Below are 21,103 nucleotides of genomic sequence, written 5' to 3' on the forward strand. Positions count from 1 at the left end.
GAATGTTTTTGTCAGTAGGCTTTGCACAGACTGTGGACTCTACCATGCTGTATTTATTTTAGGGTAAAAAACCAACTTGCAGTACTTTCTTACATCCTGTGATTTTATTTAGTCAAATTAAACTGTCATTTCAGTGACAAAATGGTGACACTAAAAGCAGAAATTTCTTAAATGTATTCGGGACAGAATCAGGCCCTTTTTCCTTTACCTGTTTAGAATGAAATAATGACAGGCTTAAAATTAATTTTCATCTTCAATGTTGACCTGAAATTGAAAGGGACTCACTGACAGCATAATTAAGAATAGACTATAAAACAGCGTGTGCTTCAATAGAGGCAGGAACATTAATGACATATTCTTAACCATCTCCCCACACACACAAAGCTTAGATGGAAGAGAGCCACATGGGCAAACCTGTCTGGGTTTAAACATCAATTTAGATTCAAACCTGTTGCTAAAAGCTGCCTACTTTATTTGATGGGAAGAAGTGGGTCACATATGTTTGCCCTTGCAGTCTTTCCTCACATTGTGGAACGGTGGGGCCCCAGCTGCAGCATCGGGGCTTTTAATGAAAATGCAAGGCAATAGAAAACAGGTACAATCCAGGCTTACATTTCCCACAGCTTTGTTAAGAGCAACAATGGGACAGGGGTGTATGAGTTTTAGTGAGTTGAGTGAATGGCTTGGTGAAGTGTGTCCATCACTCAGGCCCAGGTATCAACCTGATATATAGAGACGTGAATCTGCCCACAGGTAGCTAAAGTACCACCTACAGAAAAGCTCACTCAGTTCTGCTAAAGTGTTTCCCACCTTGAATTTTTTTTAACTTTGTATCCACATACTGTACTTTTTCTTTTTGACGTTTTTATGTACCTCGTGAAATTTTCATACTTGTTTCTGCAGTTTATAAATCATAAGTTTGGGCATTTTCTTATTGGGAAGAAAAGGTTACTAACCAAAACTGCGTAACTTCTGCCCTATAAATCAGATTATGTCAAATCAGGAAAAAGCTATTTTTGTCTCTATAACATTTTAAAAACAAATTTTTCAGATAAACATGTCACACATTTTCCAGTTTTCCCGCTTGTGCCAATCTTTTCAAGTTTTCCAAACATCTCACATTTTCAGGTATCTCTCCGGAATTGTTTTTTACACGCTGTCGCACTAATCGGTCCCAAAAACAATTGTTATAGAAGCAGACTGTGCAATATGCTTTACAATATATTCAAATTTCATATAAAACACAGTGAAGCATTTAAGATAATTACTGCGTATGGTCAGATGTCCATGTGCTGGTGGAGATAAAGTACTCGGGTTACCGAGACTGCGGGTTCAGACAGGCAGCAATTTGCATTCGGTGGCAGGAGCGTTTACTTTGACAAATAGGAACGGCTAAAGGAGGCAGCCAACTGCCACTTAGTTATTAACAACTCCTTCACTGGTGATTTATTTGTCACTTTTGAAGAAAGGGCAGAGCTATTAGGTTATTATTGGGAAAATTAGCCCTGTTTAAGCGGAGGGCTACGACCATACCTGACCCCTTAATATACTTATAATGATGCCATTTACCATACATAACTGAACTTTACTTCTCATCAGACTTGAGCCAAACATGCCCAGGGCTGCCCGAATTCAAATACACAGGGAAGGATCTACTTTGTGCACATGTCAGAACTGAATTACCTAAATCAGTCAAACACTCACCATGCCTGTGTTTTCCTTATGTTTGCCTCTTAACATGAGTAACACTGTAAGGATTAAGAGGTGCTAACTCTTCGCTTTGTAAGGTCCAGGGATGAAATACTTTGATGTTCCATTTTTTTTGTGATTAAATTGAAATGATTAAGTCTATAGAGTTTTGTCTTCTCTCCATGACACAGAGTTCACGACGTCTTGTTTGCAGGTGTGGGCTGTTGATCTGGACATCACATACAGTAACCAGCTGGCCATGACCCAGATGCTTCTGATGATGACTGGAGGAACGCTGAATTGCCGCACAGGCTGTTTAGAAGCGCCAATGCCAATCAGCGAGAAATGCTGTGAACACCAGATCGTGCCCAAAGTACCGTCTTATATTTGCTTATATTTGCAGTTTAAATTATGTCTTTACTCACCTATCAGTGTGTTGAGTTTAGATGCTATAATTTAAATTCACACTTTTTTCTTTTTCTTCTTAAATCAAATGATGCCGTCACGTAGTTTCTGCAACAAAAAAGCAGCCTGAGACTATGGAGGCTATTCGTAGCCTTTCAGTAATCACAAAGATAGATCAATGTTTTGCTCTTCATTATTGTTAAATACAACTAAATACTGTAATTATGCACCGAGCTCAATTGGTGTTTAGGTGCTGAATTCATTATCATTTTGATAGATGAGCCTAAATAATCAACACATTAATAATTCATACCATTTTCATTATGCATGTGTATGCATGCTTGAACACCTCATCAACCTGGTGCCAGGCCTTAAACAATAGAGTTCTTTTATTAGCAGTATGCCCGAGTTTACGCTTGTTGATCTGCGACTTGTATTATTTTATCAAACATTCATTTAGTTGGTGGCCTGGTGCTTCAGTACAGCAGTTGAGCCACTGCAGTGGTTAATGGCTTCGGCGCTGGCCGTCATTAAGGCCCTGCATATTACAAACACAATTAAATCCCAGTTGGACGCTTTTATTGTTGTGTGAGGGCCCTGCATCTGACAACTGCAAACACACACCCTTCACAGCAAGTTATGGGCTATCTCCTGAGCTCACGGGGGCTTAGGCCTACTCTTTAAGTCTCCCAAAGGTGGCTGAGAAGCAGGAACATTTTTATCCTCCTAAGCCCTGCCACTTTTAAGTAATCAACCTCTCTGGTGTTACTTATGACACATGCAAACAGAATCCCTCTATTACGGTGATACAGAATGTTGTGTGCAGTGAGTATTCCTTTTGTGGATTCACTAATGCTTTGATCTTAGATTGAATGAAAAAAAATCTGCAGTCCCCAACCTGTAGTTTCTTTGATTGGTGTCGTACAATTAAGCTCATCTTGTGTTTGGCATGTCTTCTAAGCATTAATTGTTCCTCCCTGCAGTTAATTAAGAAAGGCCCAACAGTTTACCACATGTGCCCCGTACTCATCACGTTCACTAATCACACACACAAATTCAGCAGTGACCCTAAGGACATGTCTGGGGTTTAGCCATTTCTGCTCTATCTATTTCACACACCACCACCATACTTAGCTGCCAAATATAATCAAACTTTAAATTATTGGATTCAATGAATTAATTGACAAACAGTCATCACTCACATCTTCTGCTGTTTTCTTTTTTCTTTCTTTCTCTCTGTCTATTTTTTTTTGTCCAGGCTCCAGTTGGAAATCTTTGTGCAGTTATTGGGAACCACTTATTTCACTCTGACCTTTCCATGTTATACAATAAGGTGTTCCTTATGATGTGCAAGGCCCATGGCATAAGATTTAACAAAAAGGTAACAATTCAGAATTGATCGGCACGCTTTTCTATCATCATTTCCACTGTTCCTGTTATATGGTTAATACAAAGGGAAACTGCACAGATTTTACACATCAGAGTCTGTTTTCAGGTTTTAATGAGTACAACAGCATATGGAGGGAGGGCAACATACAGAAAAGGTGTGAATTTAAAGAGCTTAGATTTAAAGCAGGGTTGAAATGCACTAATAGTTAGTACTCTTTGCTATACAATGATGAAGCTTTATTTTTCTCTGTTTTTTGTTGCTTGCGTTTCAGACAAAGCAAGGCACAGTTTTCGCTTTTTTTGACAGCAGTAAGCGAAGCAGTATTGGAATGATGTAAGTATGTCTTACTACACCAGATCCATACAAGAAAACATGAGTTATGAACTTTCTTTCTTTATAGACAAACCATAAGCTGATCTTTTATTATTTTAAGTCAGAAATATGGACAAACATAATGTGGAAGAGAATAAGATTTTTGTTTTTTTGCTGCATATATGTGTATAAAATTTGAGGCTCATCCCCGGGAGATGGAGCCTTACTCTCCTCTGTTCAAATAGGCGATCACTTTCCAAAGAAGATAATAGGCGATTAGGTGAAAGACTTCACATGGCTAAGAGTAAAATCAATTCTTTCAGAGGATTAAGATGCCACCTCTAGCTTTGGTAATGCTACAAACTCTAAAAGTTGTTAAGCAGAGGGTTATTTAACATATTTATCACACAAATCCTTTCGCTTCCACAATGCTGTAACAGTTAAATCAAGCTGTGCTCATCCCCCTAAAGAGCGAAGATGTTGTCTGCTGAAAGTTTCATTTAACCACCACTATCAGATGAACAAGGTGATTGTTTCTTAGCTGGCGACTTGGGGATCATTAGTAAACTCGTTTGTTTGTGGTGTCGTTAATAGAACAGTCTCAGAGGATCTTCAGAGAGCTCTCGCGACCTTTGCTCGGCATCTGTCAGTCATTCATCAGGAAATATCAATCCCTAAAAGCCAAGGAGAAACCAATTTCATGGTACCATGTTAATGAGTTAATGATCTCTCCTCATCTATTTGTCATGAAACTTGTGTATCAGTGAAACTGAAAGCATGATCACTACTCATAAATATCCTAATAAGAATATATTTTCAAGTTAATGTTGATGATTTTATGGAATAATAATAGGTAATACTCTTAAGTTTGCTTCCTTTTCTGTCTGCTTTACTTGAAGGAGGTGATTAAGGAAATAGAAGATATACTGCAGATGACTCAGAACAAGCTTCAACGGGAGGCTAAACCTGCATCTTAGATAGTTCCATTATCAGTGTTGCTGACTTGCTTTTCCAAAATCACTAAATATAACTAAATATGTCTACTCTGAAGATGATTGAAGGACTTTCCAAATAAATTCCTGAAAAAAAACCCTAAATATATCACAAATCTGTAAAATCACTGGCTTTGTAAAAAGTTTCAAAAGCCTGAATATACTTTACTATAAACAAAGATTACACTGCCAGAAACCTATGCAGAAGGAATTTGCATGTGTAAATCAAAAAGTGTGTACATAAAAAGAAGTCAAATGTGTGTATATAGCAATGTATGCTTCTTCTGCCAAGTCAAATGCTTCTGGTACATATATATATATATATATATATATATATATATATATATATATATATATATATATATATATATATATATATATATATATATATATATATGTATATGTGTGTGTATGTGTATATATATATATATATATATGTGTGTGTGTGTGTGTGTGTGTATATATATATATATATATATATTTGCGTTTGGTGTCACAATACACACTAGGATCTCCCAGAATACCTTTCTTCTGTACAAATTGGGCCATGCACTACTGTGGTTGATTTTTATTAAATTAGATTAGAGTCAACTAGTTTGATTGTCAAAGTCCTCATCTGGAAGCTGACAATTTCAAACAACTCGCCTCATATGGTGACATGACAGTGTTTCAGTCTGGTCCTCACTGGACTGTGAACGTTGACTTTCTAAGCTTTCTAAGTAGAGACGATGCGTGTATTCGTGGATTTGAGATTGCAAAAAAACATTTAAATCGTACTTAATTTTTATTTTGTAATTTGTATCAAGGATTTATATATGTTAATTTTATCCAAGAGCCTTACTTGATGTACATTTTTTAAAGCACATAAAATTTTAGATTTCCAGGAAAAAGCACTCATAGTCATGCTTTACCCCCCTCTGTTCAAATAGACAGTTGTATTGCAAAAAAGACAACATGTGATAATGGAAAAACTTCACAGGACTAATTCTTATGGAGGATTGAGCACCCCAGTGGCTCTGTTACACCTTTAAATCCAGAGACTAGAATTACATTTGAATGTGTGCATTATTTTCACATATTTGACTTCAGAAATAATATTTTAAGACACTGAAAACATCTGGGACAAATACATCTGTAATTTATTTTCACATCACTTAATTATTATCTATTTGCATTTCACACAGAATTGGACCTAAATTATTTAGCAAATCATTTATAAAGCATGCAGATGGGATTTCGGTTGGTTTGTGAAGTTGTTAAGGCATTACCAATCACCCTGACAAATTACGGTCAATCAATGAATCAATCAAGCTTTATTATATGGCCCCCTTCCTGCAGGTAAGTGCTGCACAAACGACTGAAATGCTAAAAGGAAGACAGGCAAAGATATATTCAAATAACATGAACGAAAACGCAAATTTAAAAAAAACAAACATGTTTATTTATTTATTTATTTATTTATTTTTTTGGGGGGGGGGTATTTTATTACATGTAACAAAAATCACATCACATACCACAAAATTTATAGCCGAAGATAAATTAAAATGTCTGTTCTTAAAGAGGTTCTTAAAAACATTTTCAAAATACGAGTAAATAATAAAAGAAACAAAAATGATGAGCGCATGTATTAAATATAGCATATGTGTATATGTATATATTATGGCTTATTTGCGGTGTTTAATTACCACGTAGTTTATAGACTGCTGTCCATGGTCCTGATCTACAGCAGTTCACTGAACCGTGGAAATGCTTCAGCAGTTGCTGTGGTGGTTTTAAGTGGATTTTAAAGGAGTAGGTGGTGTGGTCATGGAACCAACAAAAACACTTATTAGCCTATTGGCACTCGGGTCAGTGGTGGTTAATTTTGAAGAGGTCTTTTGGTAGCTGGAACATACATTTGTCGTTTTCATGCTTATTTTTTTGTGGTAAATAACGGTAGAAGTATAAAGAACAAAATAACTTTACGTTTAGTCGTTTTACAGGGTTGTTGAACACGTGGCAGTCTATAAATTCTTATAAAGGATATAAGTCCTATATTGAATGAACCGGCGAGTACTTGATATAAATAAATACCAGACTGAAGTTAATTATGTTAAAGAGGAACGGGTTCGGAGAGACGCGTTTCCAGCCGGATGAGTTAAGCCGCGGTACGAGGTCAGACGCAAGAAGCACAACAGAAACAGAAAACCAACCAGATGAAAGCTGCTCTTCTTCTCACAGGTGGTTTAGATACATGTGTGCGAATTCAGCATTTCTACAGAGACACGTCAGGTGTATAGGTCAGTGTTGGAACATCTCAGACATGGTCTGAGGATTTAAGCTCGCAAATCGTACGGGAGTTTTCTTGCTAGCTTTAGCATATCTCATGTCAGCTGCTGCTTTGATGTGTTACAACTTGGTATTTTCACTCTTAAAACGTTGGTATATTCCAAGTGTGGCTAGTTATAGGTGTGTCCTTCTGCAGTCCGAATGCTAAAATACGAATCTTTAAAACCATGAAGGAGTTTTTGAAGAAGACCCACAGCCTCTTTCTGAAGATCGCTCTGTTTCCTAGCACGTTAGGCAGGACAGGTCCGCGGCCAGCTGCTTCGGAGGTGTTAACCTGTCACCTGCAGCAGCGCAGACTTCCTCCGTGGACTTCATACTGTGTCCGCTACAGCTCCGTCCACAATGACCAGTTTGGAATGTCAAACTTTAATTGGAGAGTTCAGGGATCCAACTACCACATTCTGAGAACGGGATGTTTCCCCTTTATTAAATATCACTGCACTAAAGCGCCTCCTCAGAATCTGGATTTTGAAGACAGATTTTTCACCATGTTAAAAGTTATTAATCTGGGTCAGTATTTCTTCCACGTTGCTGTCATTGTTACATACTTGTATTTTATTTCCAATACAACAGAGTCCATATATTCAGTGTCCCTTTAAACTGCAGGTATCCCTTGTTTGGCCTATGGCATTGGCTGCTGGATGGTGGTGGGAGCATCAGAAACAGTACAGACGAGTGTCGGACCTGTTACAGTCTATTTTGCCTACAAAGAGGAGGAAGGTGCACAGTACTGAAGTGAAGAGGAAACAAAGTAACTTGAATGTGTTTTCAGGAGGATATTATCTACCAAGCTGCTGTATTTTTGAAACCATTAAAGAGGAGCCTTTGTGTTTTTTTTCTTTGCTTTTGGTCCTATATGCTATTTTAATTATCGACGCTCCTGTTATACAGAGTTTAATAGTGAGGTCATCTTACATTCAAGCAATCCCTGTGAATGAATGCTTTGAAGTCAGACTGCTCTGAACACTAAGTTGCATTTTTGCTACTGTTGGCTTAGTTTGATCTCAGGCACATACATGTGAGTGTGAGCAAAGAAGCCCTACCCACTGATCAGATCTGAGCAGCCAATCAGAACGTGAACCAGAGAGAAAACTGCTTATTTCAGATAGTAAAAAAAGTGTCCCAAGGCAGAGCATAAGAAAAATATGGATTTTTTAAAATCAATTTTTCAAAATCCTGTCCTGTCAGGGAGCTTTGCAATCAGATTGTGATATGGATTATTTTTAAGCATGAGTCAAGCAAGAATAAAAACATGGAGCTGGAAGTGAACATAACAGGTCCCCTTTACCGTCATGTCAGTAGTGCTCTAGCTGAGTGGCACATCATATTGACTGGACGAGCAACCAACTTTCACATGGGGTCATTCTGCTCAAGTTTGCTTTTTTTTCCAAGGAAAACAAGCTATGCACAATTATAACCAGACAAACATTGTACACTAACAGAGAAATGTAGCTGCACTTATAAATGTGCAAAAATATCTGTCAAAGATTGCAGAAGCAAAACAGGAGACAATCAGTTACAGAAGTGAATCAGCAATCTCACCACGGTCTAGAACAGTTGACTGTGGGCACACAAGATCTTCAACATTTTCCCATTTGTTTTGTCATTTCCAAGTAGACTCGTGCTTTAAAACTATCTGGTTTGGGTACTTCCCAAAGTCTGACCTGCATAGCCTCACCTGTTCGGTGTCGTCCTCAGTCATGCTGGGTACCACAAATGCTGCAGAAAGACTAAACTACCATGAACGAATTATTATACTGAGTTTGCACTGCTATAACTTATCAGTGAGAGACAGGTGTTTACCAAATTGTATGACCTAGTTCACTTAGAGTAAGTGTATCGCTAGAATTCAACTTAAGGGACACTGAGTTTCCAGGGTAGGCCTGGACCCCTGAGATGCGCTTCTTGGACTGCATAGATTCAGTTGTGTTTAAGTACTATTAAATATTTAAAGTTGAAGTTCAGTTCTTGTACTATATTATTCTTTAGCAGAAAGCTTAAGAATACCTCAAGAATAGACTGAAGTATGGAGCGATGGAGATTTTTCATCTTGGTTTTATTGCAAAAGGAGAGGAGACATTATGAAATCAAATTATTGAGAATGGCAGAAAGGAGATGATATAATGTTTGGTTTTTATGGCACTTGTACTTACACGCGTTGGAAACGAGAAGCTTCTCAATGTCGCCTGTTGAAAAAACATAGCTTAAGTTTGTCAGATGTTTCCTTCAAGACTTGATGTAAGTGATATGAAGTGACATAATTTATTTGATGTCTTTTGCTTAATTTTGTGTGACAGGTACAGGAATCTAAATGGCCACAGCTCATTTATTTAAAGTTAAATTAGTGATCACCCTCCACTCAACAGATAGTCAATAGTGTTAGAGAAAAACCAGTGATACAACAGGTCTGAGAAAATAGGTTTTAATTACCAAAGTGTGGCCTTTGTAGAGAGACATCTACATCCCTTCCTTCGGGCCTTCTCTGGCCTTTGATTTCTGGTAATGTGCTTTGCTGACAGGGCACACTTACCCCAGCTGCAGAGTTCCCCTCCCTCTGAGAGGCAGGTTGACAAACTGCCATATTGATTTCTCCTCTCAGCATCTCCTACTAATAGCGTTTATCAGCGACCTCAATTTTCAGGCCTTGGCCTCTTCAATTTTTAGCAACAATGAAACTCTAGGAATAATTTCTTGTCGTACACGGGAATCAATGCACCTTGTGACCTTCGCTGGAGTTGAAGGCTACGATTACTTGCCTGCGTGTTGTTACAAATGTTCTGCATCCTCATGATCATCTTATGCGAGAAGATTTAACTAGACATTTACATGCCGCCTGACCACATTTTTACTTTAACACCCACGTCGCAAAAAAAAGTAATAAATCAAATAATCATTTCTGTTGCTGAATCTGTCTTGAAATGTACAGTAATTTAGACGGTGCCTCGGCAACACTTTAAAAATACGACTAGCTTAAAGGTTTTTATTGTAAGCAATGCAGCATTTGCTTTGTTGAAAACCTCATGCAGAATTCATGTGCAAAATCCTCTTAAACAGCGTGATGACCCCTCGCTATCTCTTTAATCATACTAATTGCCTTGAACAAGGAACATTTAGACACACTTATGGAAATCTGATCCTTCGTATCAGGCTGCACTTAAATCCCCCTCCTTTCATTGCCAACCTTTCATCAGGACTGAAAGTGTGCATGGGGAATGCTCAGGCAACCATGTCTTAATTACTCATTGACCCTTTGACCCACGAGCTGCATTGATACTGCCGTATAGCCAGACACAATTGCACGGGGTTGGAAGTGACTGCAGCTTTGTGCGCTGCTAATACGGGCCGATGTGCGTCAGTGAAATGTAAACTGCGGAGCATCTGAGTACGATGTATTTGTTTTCAGGACTTCACCTTTGAGTCACTCTAAACTGCGGGGGAGCGACCCCTTCCAGCTCGGGCTAAGGATTAGCATTACATATCAAACTTTAGTCACCACCACAGTGGGTGCAGGATGCCGGGACTGCAGATGGACTTGTGCAAATTAACAAAATGCGCCTGCCTTTGGTACGAAAGTGATGCCTTTTAATAGCCGTAATCGTGCAGTCTTGTATTGAAGTGTCAAATTACCCTACATGCATTTAATGTGGTAATGAACAAAGAATTAATGCCTGTTCGGCAAGTTTAATTGCACGCTGGAGCTGGTAATAAGTTTTGCCAAGGTGAAATCTTTAAATACTTATACTATTTAGAATTTAGGTAAGTAAGGCAAAACAAGTGCTGAAATTGAGTGCAGTCTTTCTGTAAGTTGTTAATGTTCAGCAGTGAAATTGCTAATCAACTTGCAGAGACTTGTAATTATCTTCTAATTAGCTAATAAGTTCACAGTTTCTTCAGAGGAAAAAGGAAAAAAAGAACAAACGATCTCTGAAATAGTTGACGCAGCCGCTCCGTAAATCAGTTATTTACCAGGAGAGTCACACCAGCTTTTCCTCTGTCATATAGATATATGGCTTGGCAGAAACAATTATTGTGTGAACAACCCCTGCAGCTAATACTGGCGAGGTTATCATTATTAAGCCTCCGGATCGGCCACCAGCACCGTCTCCATGCTTGCTCCATGAACAGCGGGGTACCTGAGCCATCACTCAGATCACTTTAAGGATCATGCTGGAATTACATGTTTATGCAGCAGAGTCAAGACAACATTGTCACAGTGTTTACTGTCAAACGGCACTTTCTGAATTATAATGTGACGTGAGAATCATTGCGTTTCATCTGGAGACATCTGATGTTGTAAACATGCGCACGCTTTGATCAACTTTGAAAAAGAAATGCTACGGAAAAGTTTGCTTTATTTTTTACCTGCACTTTGTAATTGCTGACCTCCTGTCACTGACATTCAAAACACAACCTTTCCTTTTTCTTTCGGTGAGCAGATAGCCATTAAAAATCTATTATGGTGTTTTTCTTACCCAGGGGATGACAAGGGGCACCATAATTCTTTTTTTTTCTTCACTTCCCCCACTTGTGTATCTGTGCATGTGTTTGTGTGCGTGTGTGTAGGGGGAGGAAGTGAAGCCACTGAAAGAGTATGCCTGCTGTGCCAGTGTTGCCAAAGCTACTGTCAGTGGGTGGCTGAAACGTCAGTCATCTATTCTTTCTTTTTCTGCTTCCAGCTGACATTAAGACTAAGCTGCAACTTATAAATAAATAAGACAATTTCATCAAGATCAATTGCACTTCACATTTTAAACACAATAAAAAAAGAAAAAACGGCGATGCTTTGTCTTCATAGAGTGAATCTGAATTTCTAGTTATAGTTGAATACATCATTGTCTTTGCGTGCACTGTGTTTAGCTGATGCCCTTAAGCTCGTGCACTTATCTTCGTGCCCAAACCTCTTGTTTCTTCCAGTTCAAGTTGATTATTATTTTGCGTTTTCTTTCTTGTCGATGACAGCGGTATGACATTCACTTCATTCATACTTAATGCTTACTCTGTTGACATTAAGAGAGAAATGGTTTTTAATAGTTTTTTCCGCGACTTATCCGGAGAGTGAAATGAACTATCCATTTTTAGGAGTATTATATATTATGCAGTATTTAAAGTTTCAGCTCATTAAAAAACAGACGCCCTCCACACCCCCCCAGGCTGTCTTTTACCCCCCACCAGCATGCAGTCAGGCTCCTCTAGCCACAGGCTCTGCTTGATCTGTTTTTCCTAAGTCAAAATTGAAATACTCAGAAATATTTATTTATTTGTTTATGCGTTTTTATCTCGCTAAGGAATAGCGTAATGTCTTTGTAGCTTAAACAAGCAGCATCAGTGGATTGGAAAAAGGAAACGATGAATGAATGCTTTTTGTTTGATTGATATAATCTGCTACATCGCATATGTGCTTTTATCATTTACTCCCAGACAAAATCATATACTGTGTAAAGACATACCGCGTGCACCTTTATCTTACAGCAGAACAGGTGTCCGTGTGTTGTATGATCACCCTGCTTCTTACTTGCACAATAAGCAGCAACCTGCACAGCAACTCGGTGCTAGATTGGGGGGATTTACATTAAATACACTGATACAGATGCTGCATACAAACACAGAAATGGAATAAATCAATTTTGCTCCCAGAAATGTTTCACATACTTTTCGAGGCAGCGTGATCTCCAATCTTTCTGCAAATGAGCTGCAGTGCCTTGTAATGGTTTCTGCTCCTCGTGGGAGGCCGCCGTCTCAGAAAAAATGCTGATTGAGGGAGAAATGTAATACAGGTGTAAAGCAGACTTGATAGGGGTCTTACATGAGGGTTATGCATTTTAACAGTGATATACATACTGTTACATATTTATCAAAGAATATGGATTTTGCTGGGTTGACTCTTTCTGGCCTGTAGAGATTTGAAGGTTTCTGCTGGAGTGTTTTTAATTCCTGTTGGAGAGGGTGGCTATTATGTTGAATTAATAGGAATTAAGGGTTTAAATTGGTTAAGTAAGCACTTCATTAATCGTGAGTGGATTGCTGAGTGTGAGAGGTTTATAGGTGGTGTAGACTGCTAGCGCATAGATGAGAGAAAATGAGGCCGTTCTGTCTTTAAAAAGCAGGTTCGTGCTCAATAGATGTAGATAAGGAAAGCACAATAAACAGCATAATGTAGAACTGAAATGATTAGTACTGTTTTTAGTTGTGTTGATTATAGAACAATAGCTTCAGGTATTTTTTTTAACAAAAAAAAGTATAAATAAGCACAGAGACTCTCAGGTTGCAGCTTCTGCTTCGTACCTGAGAGTTTTTGTGCACTTAAACTGTCTTAGATCAAGACTTTATTGAATTTAGGGATTTATTTTATTCAAAGTCTCCCTTTCAGTGTGTGTAACTGTTTGATAATGTAATCTTTGGCCTTTACTTTGGGCGTGATGTGAGCTGCTGTAATCAATGCATGGGTCAGTTGGAGCAGCCCGCCTTACTAGACGTGCCTCCCGCAGCAGAGGTGGACTAATTGTTGAGGTGTGTTTTTATCTGAGCTTGCTAATAATGATGAGGGTGCAGGAGAAGTAGTCTGTCCCCCAAGGCTGAAGAATAGCTTGACTTAGCCAACCTTCTGTACTTATTGTCCAACAAAGGGGGAATTCACTTAATGCAGTGCTTCAGAAAAGTGGATAATTGTGGCCACGATCAATAAAGTAACAGAGCAGAAAATGAACGTTTGGGTGCAGTGTAGATGTGTGGATGTTTGAAGGAATCCAAAAGAAACTAGATTCTTGCTTTTGTGTTTGTTTCGGAGAAGTCATCGAACACGGAGGCAATTTTTGGTATACAAGCAGGTATTTTACTTTGCGTATGAAAGGCTGTGACCATCAGCGGGTGTGTGTTTGCATGCGTTTGTGTGTGTGATAGAGGGGGTAGGCTTGGTTGGATGAGCCACATTGTTCCTGTGCGGCCCACTGACATCGCTGGAGGGCAGAGAGGGATGGAACCTGAGAGGGGTGACAGTGATAAATAGCCCTTTTAATAACAGCTGCCCCACTTGGCCAGCTAGTCCCAGTCAGTGTCCTCTGTGTATTTATGCCTATGTTTATTTATGCATCCATAGCATGCAGGAAATCACCACCGCAGGGGTACAATTATTCTTTTTTTGTGTGGTGGGGGGGATTGCATTGGTTTTTACTTTGGGAGGAGGTAAGCAAGCTGATCTTAAACCAGGCATATATTCATTTAAACCTGAGTTTGGTCTGTAGCTGTGTCTGTGCTGGAATATAACTACACGTGCATCACAGAGAGGTCTCGCTTTGATACACAAGCACAAACAAAAGTTGCCAAGATTTCGTTATTGGAAATGTCAGCTCGCATATAGTTAGCAATGACATTGAATGCCACAGAGAAGAAGATAAAACTGCACATTAGCAAATACTGAAAAGATTTTTGCAGTTTCTGAGGACAGATTCAATACTCTAAACGGCACATTTTCCTCAAGAAAACTAGCTTAACAATGGCTCCGCTGATGCTTCACGAACCTTTCAATCTGCATGGCTTTTAATTTTTTGGTTCATTGTTGCTTTATGACTGAAGTCAAAAACCTTTTGTCTGCTGAAATATGACCTCAGGCCCAGGTCTGTGAGCAGGGAGAGGGGAGGCTGTAGATCAGAGGTGTCAAAGCTTCTTCCCGCAGGGTGATGCCGGCTCTGTTCTCACTCAAACCAGTTCCCTCCCTTTAATTGGTTCAATTAGTTAAGTATCTGTATACATTATCGCGTATGCATTTTTCATGACTCCTCTTAACGCTCTGTTTAAACAGAACAACTTCCGGCTATGATTTGCCATTTGGATGAATGTCAAGGAGACTAAATGATTGCGCTAATTGAGTAATTAAAAGCAGATGTTGGAGCAAGAGCCAACAACATACACTTTAAACACTTTGCCCTCCAGAAAACCTACAGTGTTTTTGACACCCCAGTTATGTATGGTTATCCCAGAGGTGCCTCTGTAATAGTTACAGTTTCACCCTTGTGATTATTCAGTTGAAGTCTTTGCTATTGAACCAAAATAGTGTTTTTATGCTATTTTGACCATGGGAAATGGCCTGGAAAAGAAAAGCCCATCACGCTGCCTAATGGCCAGACTCAGTGATACACAGATTCAACGTGAGCTCTAGACAGCCAAAGCACGATATCTCCGCGCTCACCCAATCAGTCTCACCCCCCCCCCCACTGTCCTCTGGTGGGACACTAGTGGCCTGTACAAGACTCTTTTCAGGGAGATGATGTTATGTTGAAGGTAATTAACATTGGAAATGTGCCAGTAATGGGAATCAGTGTGCCATCAAATCACAAAGGAGCAGAGTGTATTTCCATGGTTTTGACAGCTATGGTGATTGGAGCATTGCTGGAAGGCTTTACAGAGTGCAGATCAATAAGTAACAATTTTCCTATTAAAGAAAAATTACTTGCACATTGTACTAAGATAGCTTGTGGCTCTTTCACTTCAGAGCAGTTATGGAGGAAAGGTGTAGTTGAATGAAGGTTTGTGTAATTTTAGCCTTGATGATATTTGCTTGCTTTCTTTCATTCTAGTTTTCAGCACTTGCTCATTCTTTTTGTAAATGTGTTTGAAAAGAAGTCAGACTTAATTCTCACTGTACTCTGGCCCTAATCTGAGAATTACACTGCGTATATTTTTATTTAAAGATGATGTTTTGCCTTAATGTTCTGAAAATCTGCAGCTTTTACAAAACATTTTACAAAATTTTAAGCTAAATGTTATTTGAATTACTTTGTAGACCCATCCTACAATAGTTTTTAACGGGCTTTATTCACCGACAAGAAAAGCAAATTCAAACTGCTGATTTTATCTTTCTTTTATCTTTTTGACCTCTTCTGTGTTTCATATCATTATAAGATGAAAGCCCACGACTGTAGGACTGCTGGTCAGATACAGTTTGAAGGCTTCACTTTGGGCCCTCAGAACTTAGAGACTCAAATTTTCAATAATTACACGAATAATTGAAAAGATACCAAGAAGCTAGCTCATGGTTCAGTCAGACTGCTTATTAAGGTTAAAATCTTTTTTTTTTATGTTGATGTATATATCATTTTATGGGGAAGTGTTTTTTTAAGAAACATTACATTTTATTTCTTGTATGACAAGAAATAAATTCATGTGACATTTTTTCTTTAAAGGGCATTAAGGATCATCCCAAACTCCTCCTAGTAAACACTGTATTACATAATGTTTTTTAGCTTAAGCCTTTTTTCTCCAATTGGCTAGCTACGAGTGCCACCTGTAAAGCAATTTGCACACAGTGATAACCCTCTTAAGCCTGCATTAAGATGTTCAAAAGCAGTGGCAAGATTTGATGACAAATTTTGTTTTAATAAATCTCTAGGCCACTACCGTGGCTAATGAACTTAGTAATTACTCATCACTGGTTGGAAGAGTTTAGCCCGGGTGAGATGAAAGCATTGGCTGCTGGGAGCCACAGGAATGGCACAACAGGCAACAATCAACACAGTGTCTGCACAACAATCAATCAAATCTGTCAGGCCCTCAACAGTCAGAGTAATTTTCTGGTGTTTCTCAGAAATGAGTACACCTTGTAAAATGTAGCTAAGATCACTTTCACAAACACCTTGCAGCACAATATGTTTAAACCAATGAGATTTGTGTTGTATGATTTATCACACAGCTCTAAGAAAAATTATTATTTTTAGCTAAGAAAGTGTTTTATGGGCTCCACTCAACCCTGAAGTCACTTCCTCCTACAATGTACTGCTCAGTGTTACAGCTCAGGGGTTTTTATTATTTGTTTTGCTTTGTTTTTCACTTTAATGTCTAGTCAGTCACACATTTGATGTCAGCATAAGGCTACATTACAAGGATCTAGAGAAAATATAATGAACATAGCATTAGAATCTATCTATCTATCTATCTATCTATCTATCTATCTATCTATCTATCATTTAGAGATCAGATTTTACTGAACATCTGTTAAAGTACAGTAATATTTAAATACGAGTCAGAGCAGGGTGGTGAGTAACATTGGACTATTCACAGATGCTTCTTTCTGCAGAGCTCTAAATCATGTTCCTTAATTCCCAGAGCCACATCTCAATCATACTCCTTGCTAATTTGAGAGTCACCCTCATTTCATTTTAAACGATTCATTTTTGGCAAATTTGTAAATGGCCCCGATGTGTTCCACAATTTAGTCAATTACTGTTTCAGCCAGCAGGACTCCAGGGACCAGGAGCATACATCGCCTGGAGGTACCATCTCAATAATTGTTTCAGAAAAGTTGGGAATGGATTGCTAACGCTCTGTTCCACTTATTGAAATGTCAATTGGAGCCAAAACCCTTTTTCTGTTCTCTTTTTCTCATTCTTTCTCAGTACAGGATGACAGCTTTGCCTTTCCTGAGTCCGAATCATTGCTGAGTGATGAACTGAGTTTGATATGTCCTAATATTTAATGCAAAACCAACTGTGTTCTTGGGATGACTTCCAACACAGATTGTGTCACAAATTGCTTCTCTGAATTAATCCATGGCCTGCACTTTTCCTGTCATGTGTCAAATAAAATGTAGCACATAATTTGAACTATACTGTAAACTGAAATTGTAATTAATTATTAATTAGATGGATAAAATTAAGAGATGATAATAATCCAAATTAGGTCTTAATGGATACTAATTAAGAGGAGAATCTTTCTTTATGGAATCAAACAGCATGACCTCAAGACCCCAATTAATTAAGCTATTATTAGCCTTTTCCTGTCTAGATCTCATTCAAATGAAGGCAAAATAGATTACAGAACCTTGGAAAATGTGTTTTTGGTTTGTTTTACCACGAGGTCCCTAACCCATCCTTCAAGCCAATTAACCTGTGATCAAATGTTGGCGAATGCTTTTTAATCGGAGCCCAAGGAGATCTACACATGATGCAGTGATATACATTAGCATTTAGCTGTTTTTCTTTGTCCCGGCATATGTGCAAGAACCTACGCAGGAAATTGTCTGTGTAGAGTCGTCTGTGCCATTCAGACACAAGAAGGTCAAAAGCGTTTGCTGCCATACTCATTCACTGTTCAGTAAATCTTTACAATAATGCACCACAAACACAAAGTTTATTTCTGCAGCACATTTAAAACAACTTCAGATGGAAAATGTGCTTTAGCAATTACACAAAATATACAGCATACATAACGGTCCCTAAATTAAAAAGAAAAAAAAATCTAATTACACCTTCTTCTTTTTTTTAGACTTTAGGTTGTTGTAAATGTGTGATGTAATTTCCATCAACATTTTTGATGTGCCAGTAGTCCAATACTGTCACCTGTTTGGTTGCCCCAATACTGTAACTTCAGCATTTCTGCGGTAACATCATAAAAGGGTTATTACTGTAAATTATAGCTACATGTCTTTCGCCATGTGGACTGAATTAAGTTTATTTTCTTTCTTGAACAATGACAAGATACCAGCTCTGCTGTAATTCCCCGTTTCTTTAACACACACGGCTACAGGTACCAAGACTTTTTTACAGTAAGAAACCGTTGTTGCAGATCACAATAGGAACACTTTTAAGCTGACAAATCTAGCTGCCAGTTATACTGTACTATAATTGACTGGAAAAAATCTTATGCTTTCTGTATGTGCCATTATAGGACATTTTTAACGGGTGACTAGGGCACAATGAGTCCTAGGATGTCACTAGGGTTCATTGTAAGCTAAAATACCCTCAGGAGATGGATCCATGTATGACTCTCTGCATATCATTTTCCTGTTATCTTCCCTATTTTTCCCATCTATATCTGTTTCAATGAAGGCAAAACGCGAAACGAAAACATTAAAAAAAGACTTGTGTGTGTGTGTCTACCAGCTTTAGTTTCCATTTTTGATTTTGAAGCAAATTAAAGTTGTGTTAGAATTTTTAAAACTCAATAATAAGTTAAAATCATGTAAAATGTTTTCTGTATTTTAACGTGAAGTTAAAAAGTAAGTTTGCTTAGGAAAATGCTTTAAATTGCTGTCTTCAGTTAATTATTCACGTTGTAAGAAGATTTTTTTTTTAAAACTATAAAATAGCCGCTTAGTAGCATCTCTCAGTCCGGCAACAGTTTAACAAACTTTCCTCCACGGTGTGTATTACAGTCATGGTTAATGATGAGTAAATGTGTGTGGTGTGTTCGTCTGTACCGCGGGTCAGCTACATCTGTCTGTTCTGATTACTGGATGGGTAATTTTGTAGTTCTGTGTGTAAGACCTTCAGCTCTATTCTATAATTAACTTTTGCCTGCGCCCATCAGGTTTCATTCCACACTTGATGTGTCCATAGTGACTGTTACATGCAGCCAGCTTGCCATTCAGTATGTATTAAGCTGTCAGAGTGGGCTGCTCTCCCAAGCCGCCTGTCTTCACTGAACAACCCAGCCTATTAACTCCTATTGACTGTGACACACATGTCCCTCCAAAATGAGCGGTTCCGTATTGATTTTTCCTGAGCGCTGCTCACTTCCCCCTTTCATGCCGCCAAGGGTGAGATCTTTATCCTGACTGATTGTATATGTTCATCGTATCAGAGTACTGTTGTGCAATTGCCATTTCAGGCCCGTGAACCCTCTTTTGCCGTCCCCCTCCTGTGTATCATGGCTACTTGTGTGCAGCCAGGTCTCAGTGAGACAATTAAAAGGCTTGAATCCCCTGTGTCCTCAGTAACAATGCGGTCAAATGGAGCTGCAGACCTTCCACGCAGCCCATAGTCTCCCCGCAGCTTAATGCAACACACAGCATAAGACATAAGACATGACAGCCAGCTCCTCTCCCCCCGTTAACATGCAGTCGCGAATCGATGGAGCTGAATAGAAGGGTGCCATATCCTCTCATTGATGCTCTTTCTAACTGCTACAGCCAAAATGAACCCTGACAGCATGTATCGATGTCATATCAAGCTCCACCATTGAGAGAAAAATGATTATCTGCTGCTGAAATCAGTTATCGACATACTGTGGAATAGCTTCCCCTGCCCAGAGGATTTATTGATACAGTTTATTGCATATAAATATTTATCTAATATGTGTCTGAAATAGATTTGTCTGGTGTTTGTGCGTGGTCTAGTCCACAGAGGGCTATAAGTGCCTCGCTCGCGCTCCCCGCCACTCAACCATGACTCTGCCTTTCGCTCTTGTTGGATACTGTTTTTACAGACAGCATGAAATTGCTTTGGCTGTTGTGACTCGGTCTTGAAGTTAATAGTAAAACATGTTGTAATTACATTTTATTGCCTCTCACTCTAGAAAATCAAAATGCCTTTACTGCGGCCATCATATTGTAAATGCATGTAGAAGTGCTACATGCCACACCATCAGTGGGAAAGGTGCTCAAACCCTGTAACGGGAGAAAAACTAGAACCAGCCCTTTATTACTACTTTTTACTCAAAGCTCTACTGGCTAATTTTTTATAGCAAAATACTGGTTATGAATTTCTACAGTCAGTGTAGTTTATTTCTACAGGATATCAAAAAAAGATGTTGTTTTTTTATATTGCTATATATAAATCTACAACAAATGCAATTAGCTATTCAAATACAGCCCAATCTTATATTAAATACATTTCTCTTTTTAGCCTATACAATAAAGGCTCCAACCATCTTTATCTGATGGAACCTCGCTACTATCACTAAACAATGCAGCATCTGTGGCTTTGCATAGCTACAAACATAAGATTTTGCTGTTACATGGCTTTTAGGTGCCTAGGTTATCTCGATGAGTGCTTAGTCATCCAGGTAAGGTGGATCAGACTTTCCTTCATCATCTTTTTTCATCAACATCAGGCAATATAACATAATTATACATACTTATATTTACTCCTAATCAGAGATGGGCTTACAGATTACTTTTTTCAAGTAACGAGTAAAGTAAGGGATTACTATTGCAAAAACGGTAATTAGATTACCGTTACTTTCCCGTAGGAACGCTGCGTTACTGCGTTACCTAAAC

The 21,103-nt window shown here is 38.5% G+C and overlaps 2 protein-coding genes across 4 annotated transcripts in view; both read left to right on the top strand.

Annotated features, from left to right (window-relative positions):
• The window catches only part of iqch (IQ motif containing H), a 22,514-nt gene extending 17,543 nt beyond the window's left edge, over positions 1–4,971 (top strand). Inside the window, exons 16-20 of the mRNA XM_085411079.1 lie at positions 1,904–2,062; positions 3,353–3,475; positions 3,756–3,817; positions 4,391–4,499; positions 4,696–4,971. Coding sequence (XP_085267205.1) covers positions 1,904–2,062; positions 3,353–3,475; positions 3,756–3,817; positions 4,391–4,499; positions 4,696–4,773 — 531 coding nt within the window. The 3' untranslated portion in view covers positions 4,774–4,971. The remainder of the gene's footprint in view (positions 1–1,903; positions 2,063–3,352; positions 3,476–3,755; positions 3,818–4,390; positions 4,500–4,695) is intronic.
• Positions 4,972–6,877: 1,906 nt separating this feature from the next.
• On the top strand, positions 6,878–15,711 carry lg7h15orf61 (linkage group 7 C15orf61 homolog). Of its 3 annotated transcripts, none has more exons than XM_085412305.1 (3): positions 6,878–7,008; positions 7,343–7,626; positions 7,723–15,711. In XM_085412305.1, exons 1-3 carry the CDS (start codon positions 6,878–6,880, stop codon positions 7,848–7,850), a joined length of 543 nt encoding a protein of 180 aa, XP_085268431.1. In that variant the 3' UTR covers positions 7,851–15,711. The 3 variants fall into 3 exon arrangements, with proteins under 3 accessions (XP_085268431.1, XP_085268432.1, XP_085268433.1); XM_085412307.1 differs by having other exon boundaries at positions 6,933–7,067; positions 7,351–7,626; XM_085412306.1 differs by having other exon boundaries at positions 6,931–7,626; positions 7,723–15,707.
• Positions 15,712–21,103: the final 5,392 nt, after the last annotated feature.

Source organism: Rhamphochromis longiceps, linkage group LG7 (genome assembly GCF_057381845.1).
Source record: "Rhamphochromis longiceps isolate RC_006_pf linkage group LG7, R_longiceps_female_GT1.1, whole genome shotgun sequence".
NCBI classification, from domain to species: Eukaryota; Metazoa; Chordata; class Actinopteri; order Cichliformes; family Cichlidae; genus Rhamphochromis; species Rhamphochromis longiceps.

Excerpts from the sequence above, each read along its gene's own strand:
- lg7h15orf61 (XM_085412305.1), top strand. The coding sequence starts at position 6,878 with ATGTTAAAGAGGAACGGGTTCGGAGAGACGCGTTTCCAGCCGGATGAG. Across the intron at positions 7,009-7,342 it reads AGCTGCTCTTCTTCTCACAG|CACGTTAGGCAGGACAGGTC; the intron begins GTGGTTTAGATA and ends TCTGTTTCCTAG. Across the intron at positions 7,627-7,722 it reads GTTAAAAGTTATTAATCTGG|GTATCCCTTGTTTGGCCTAT; the intron begins GTCAGTATTTCT and ends TTTAAACTGCAG.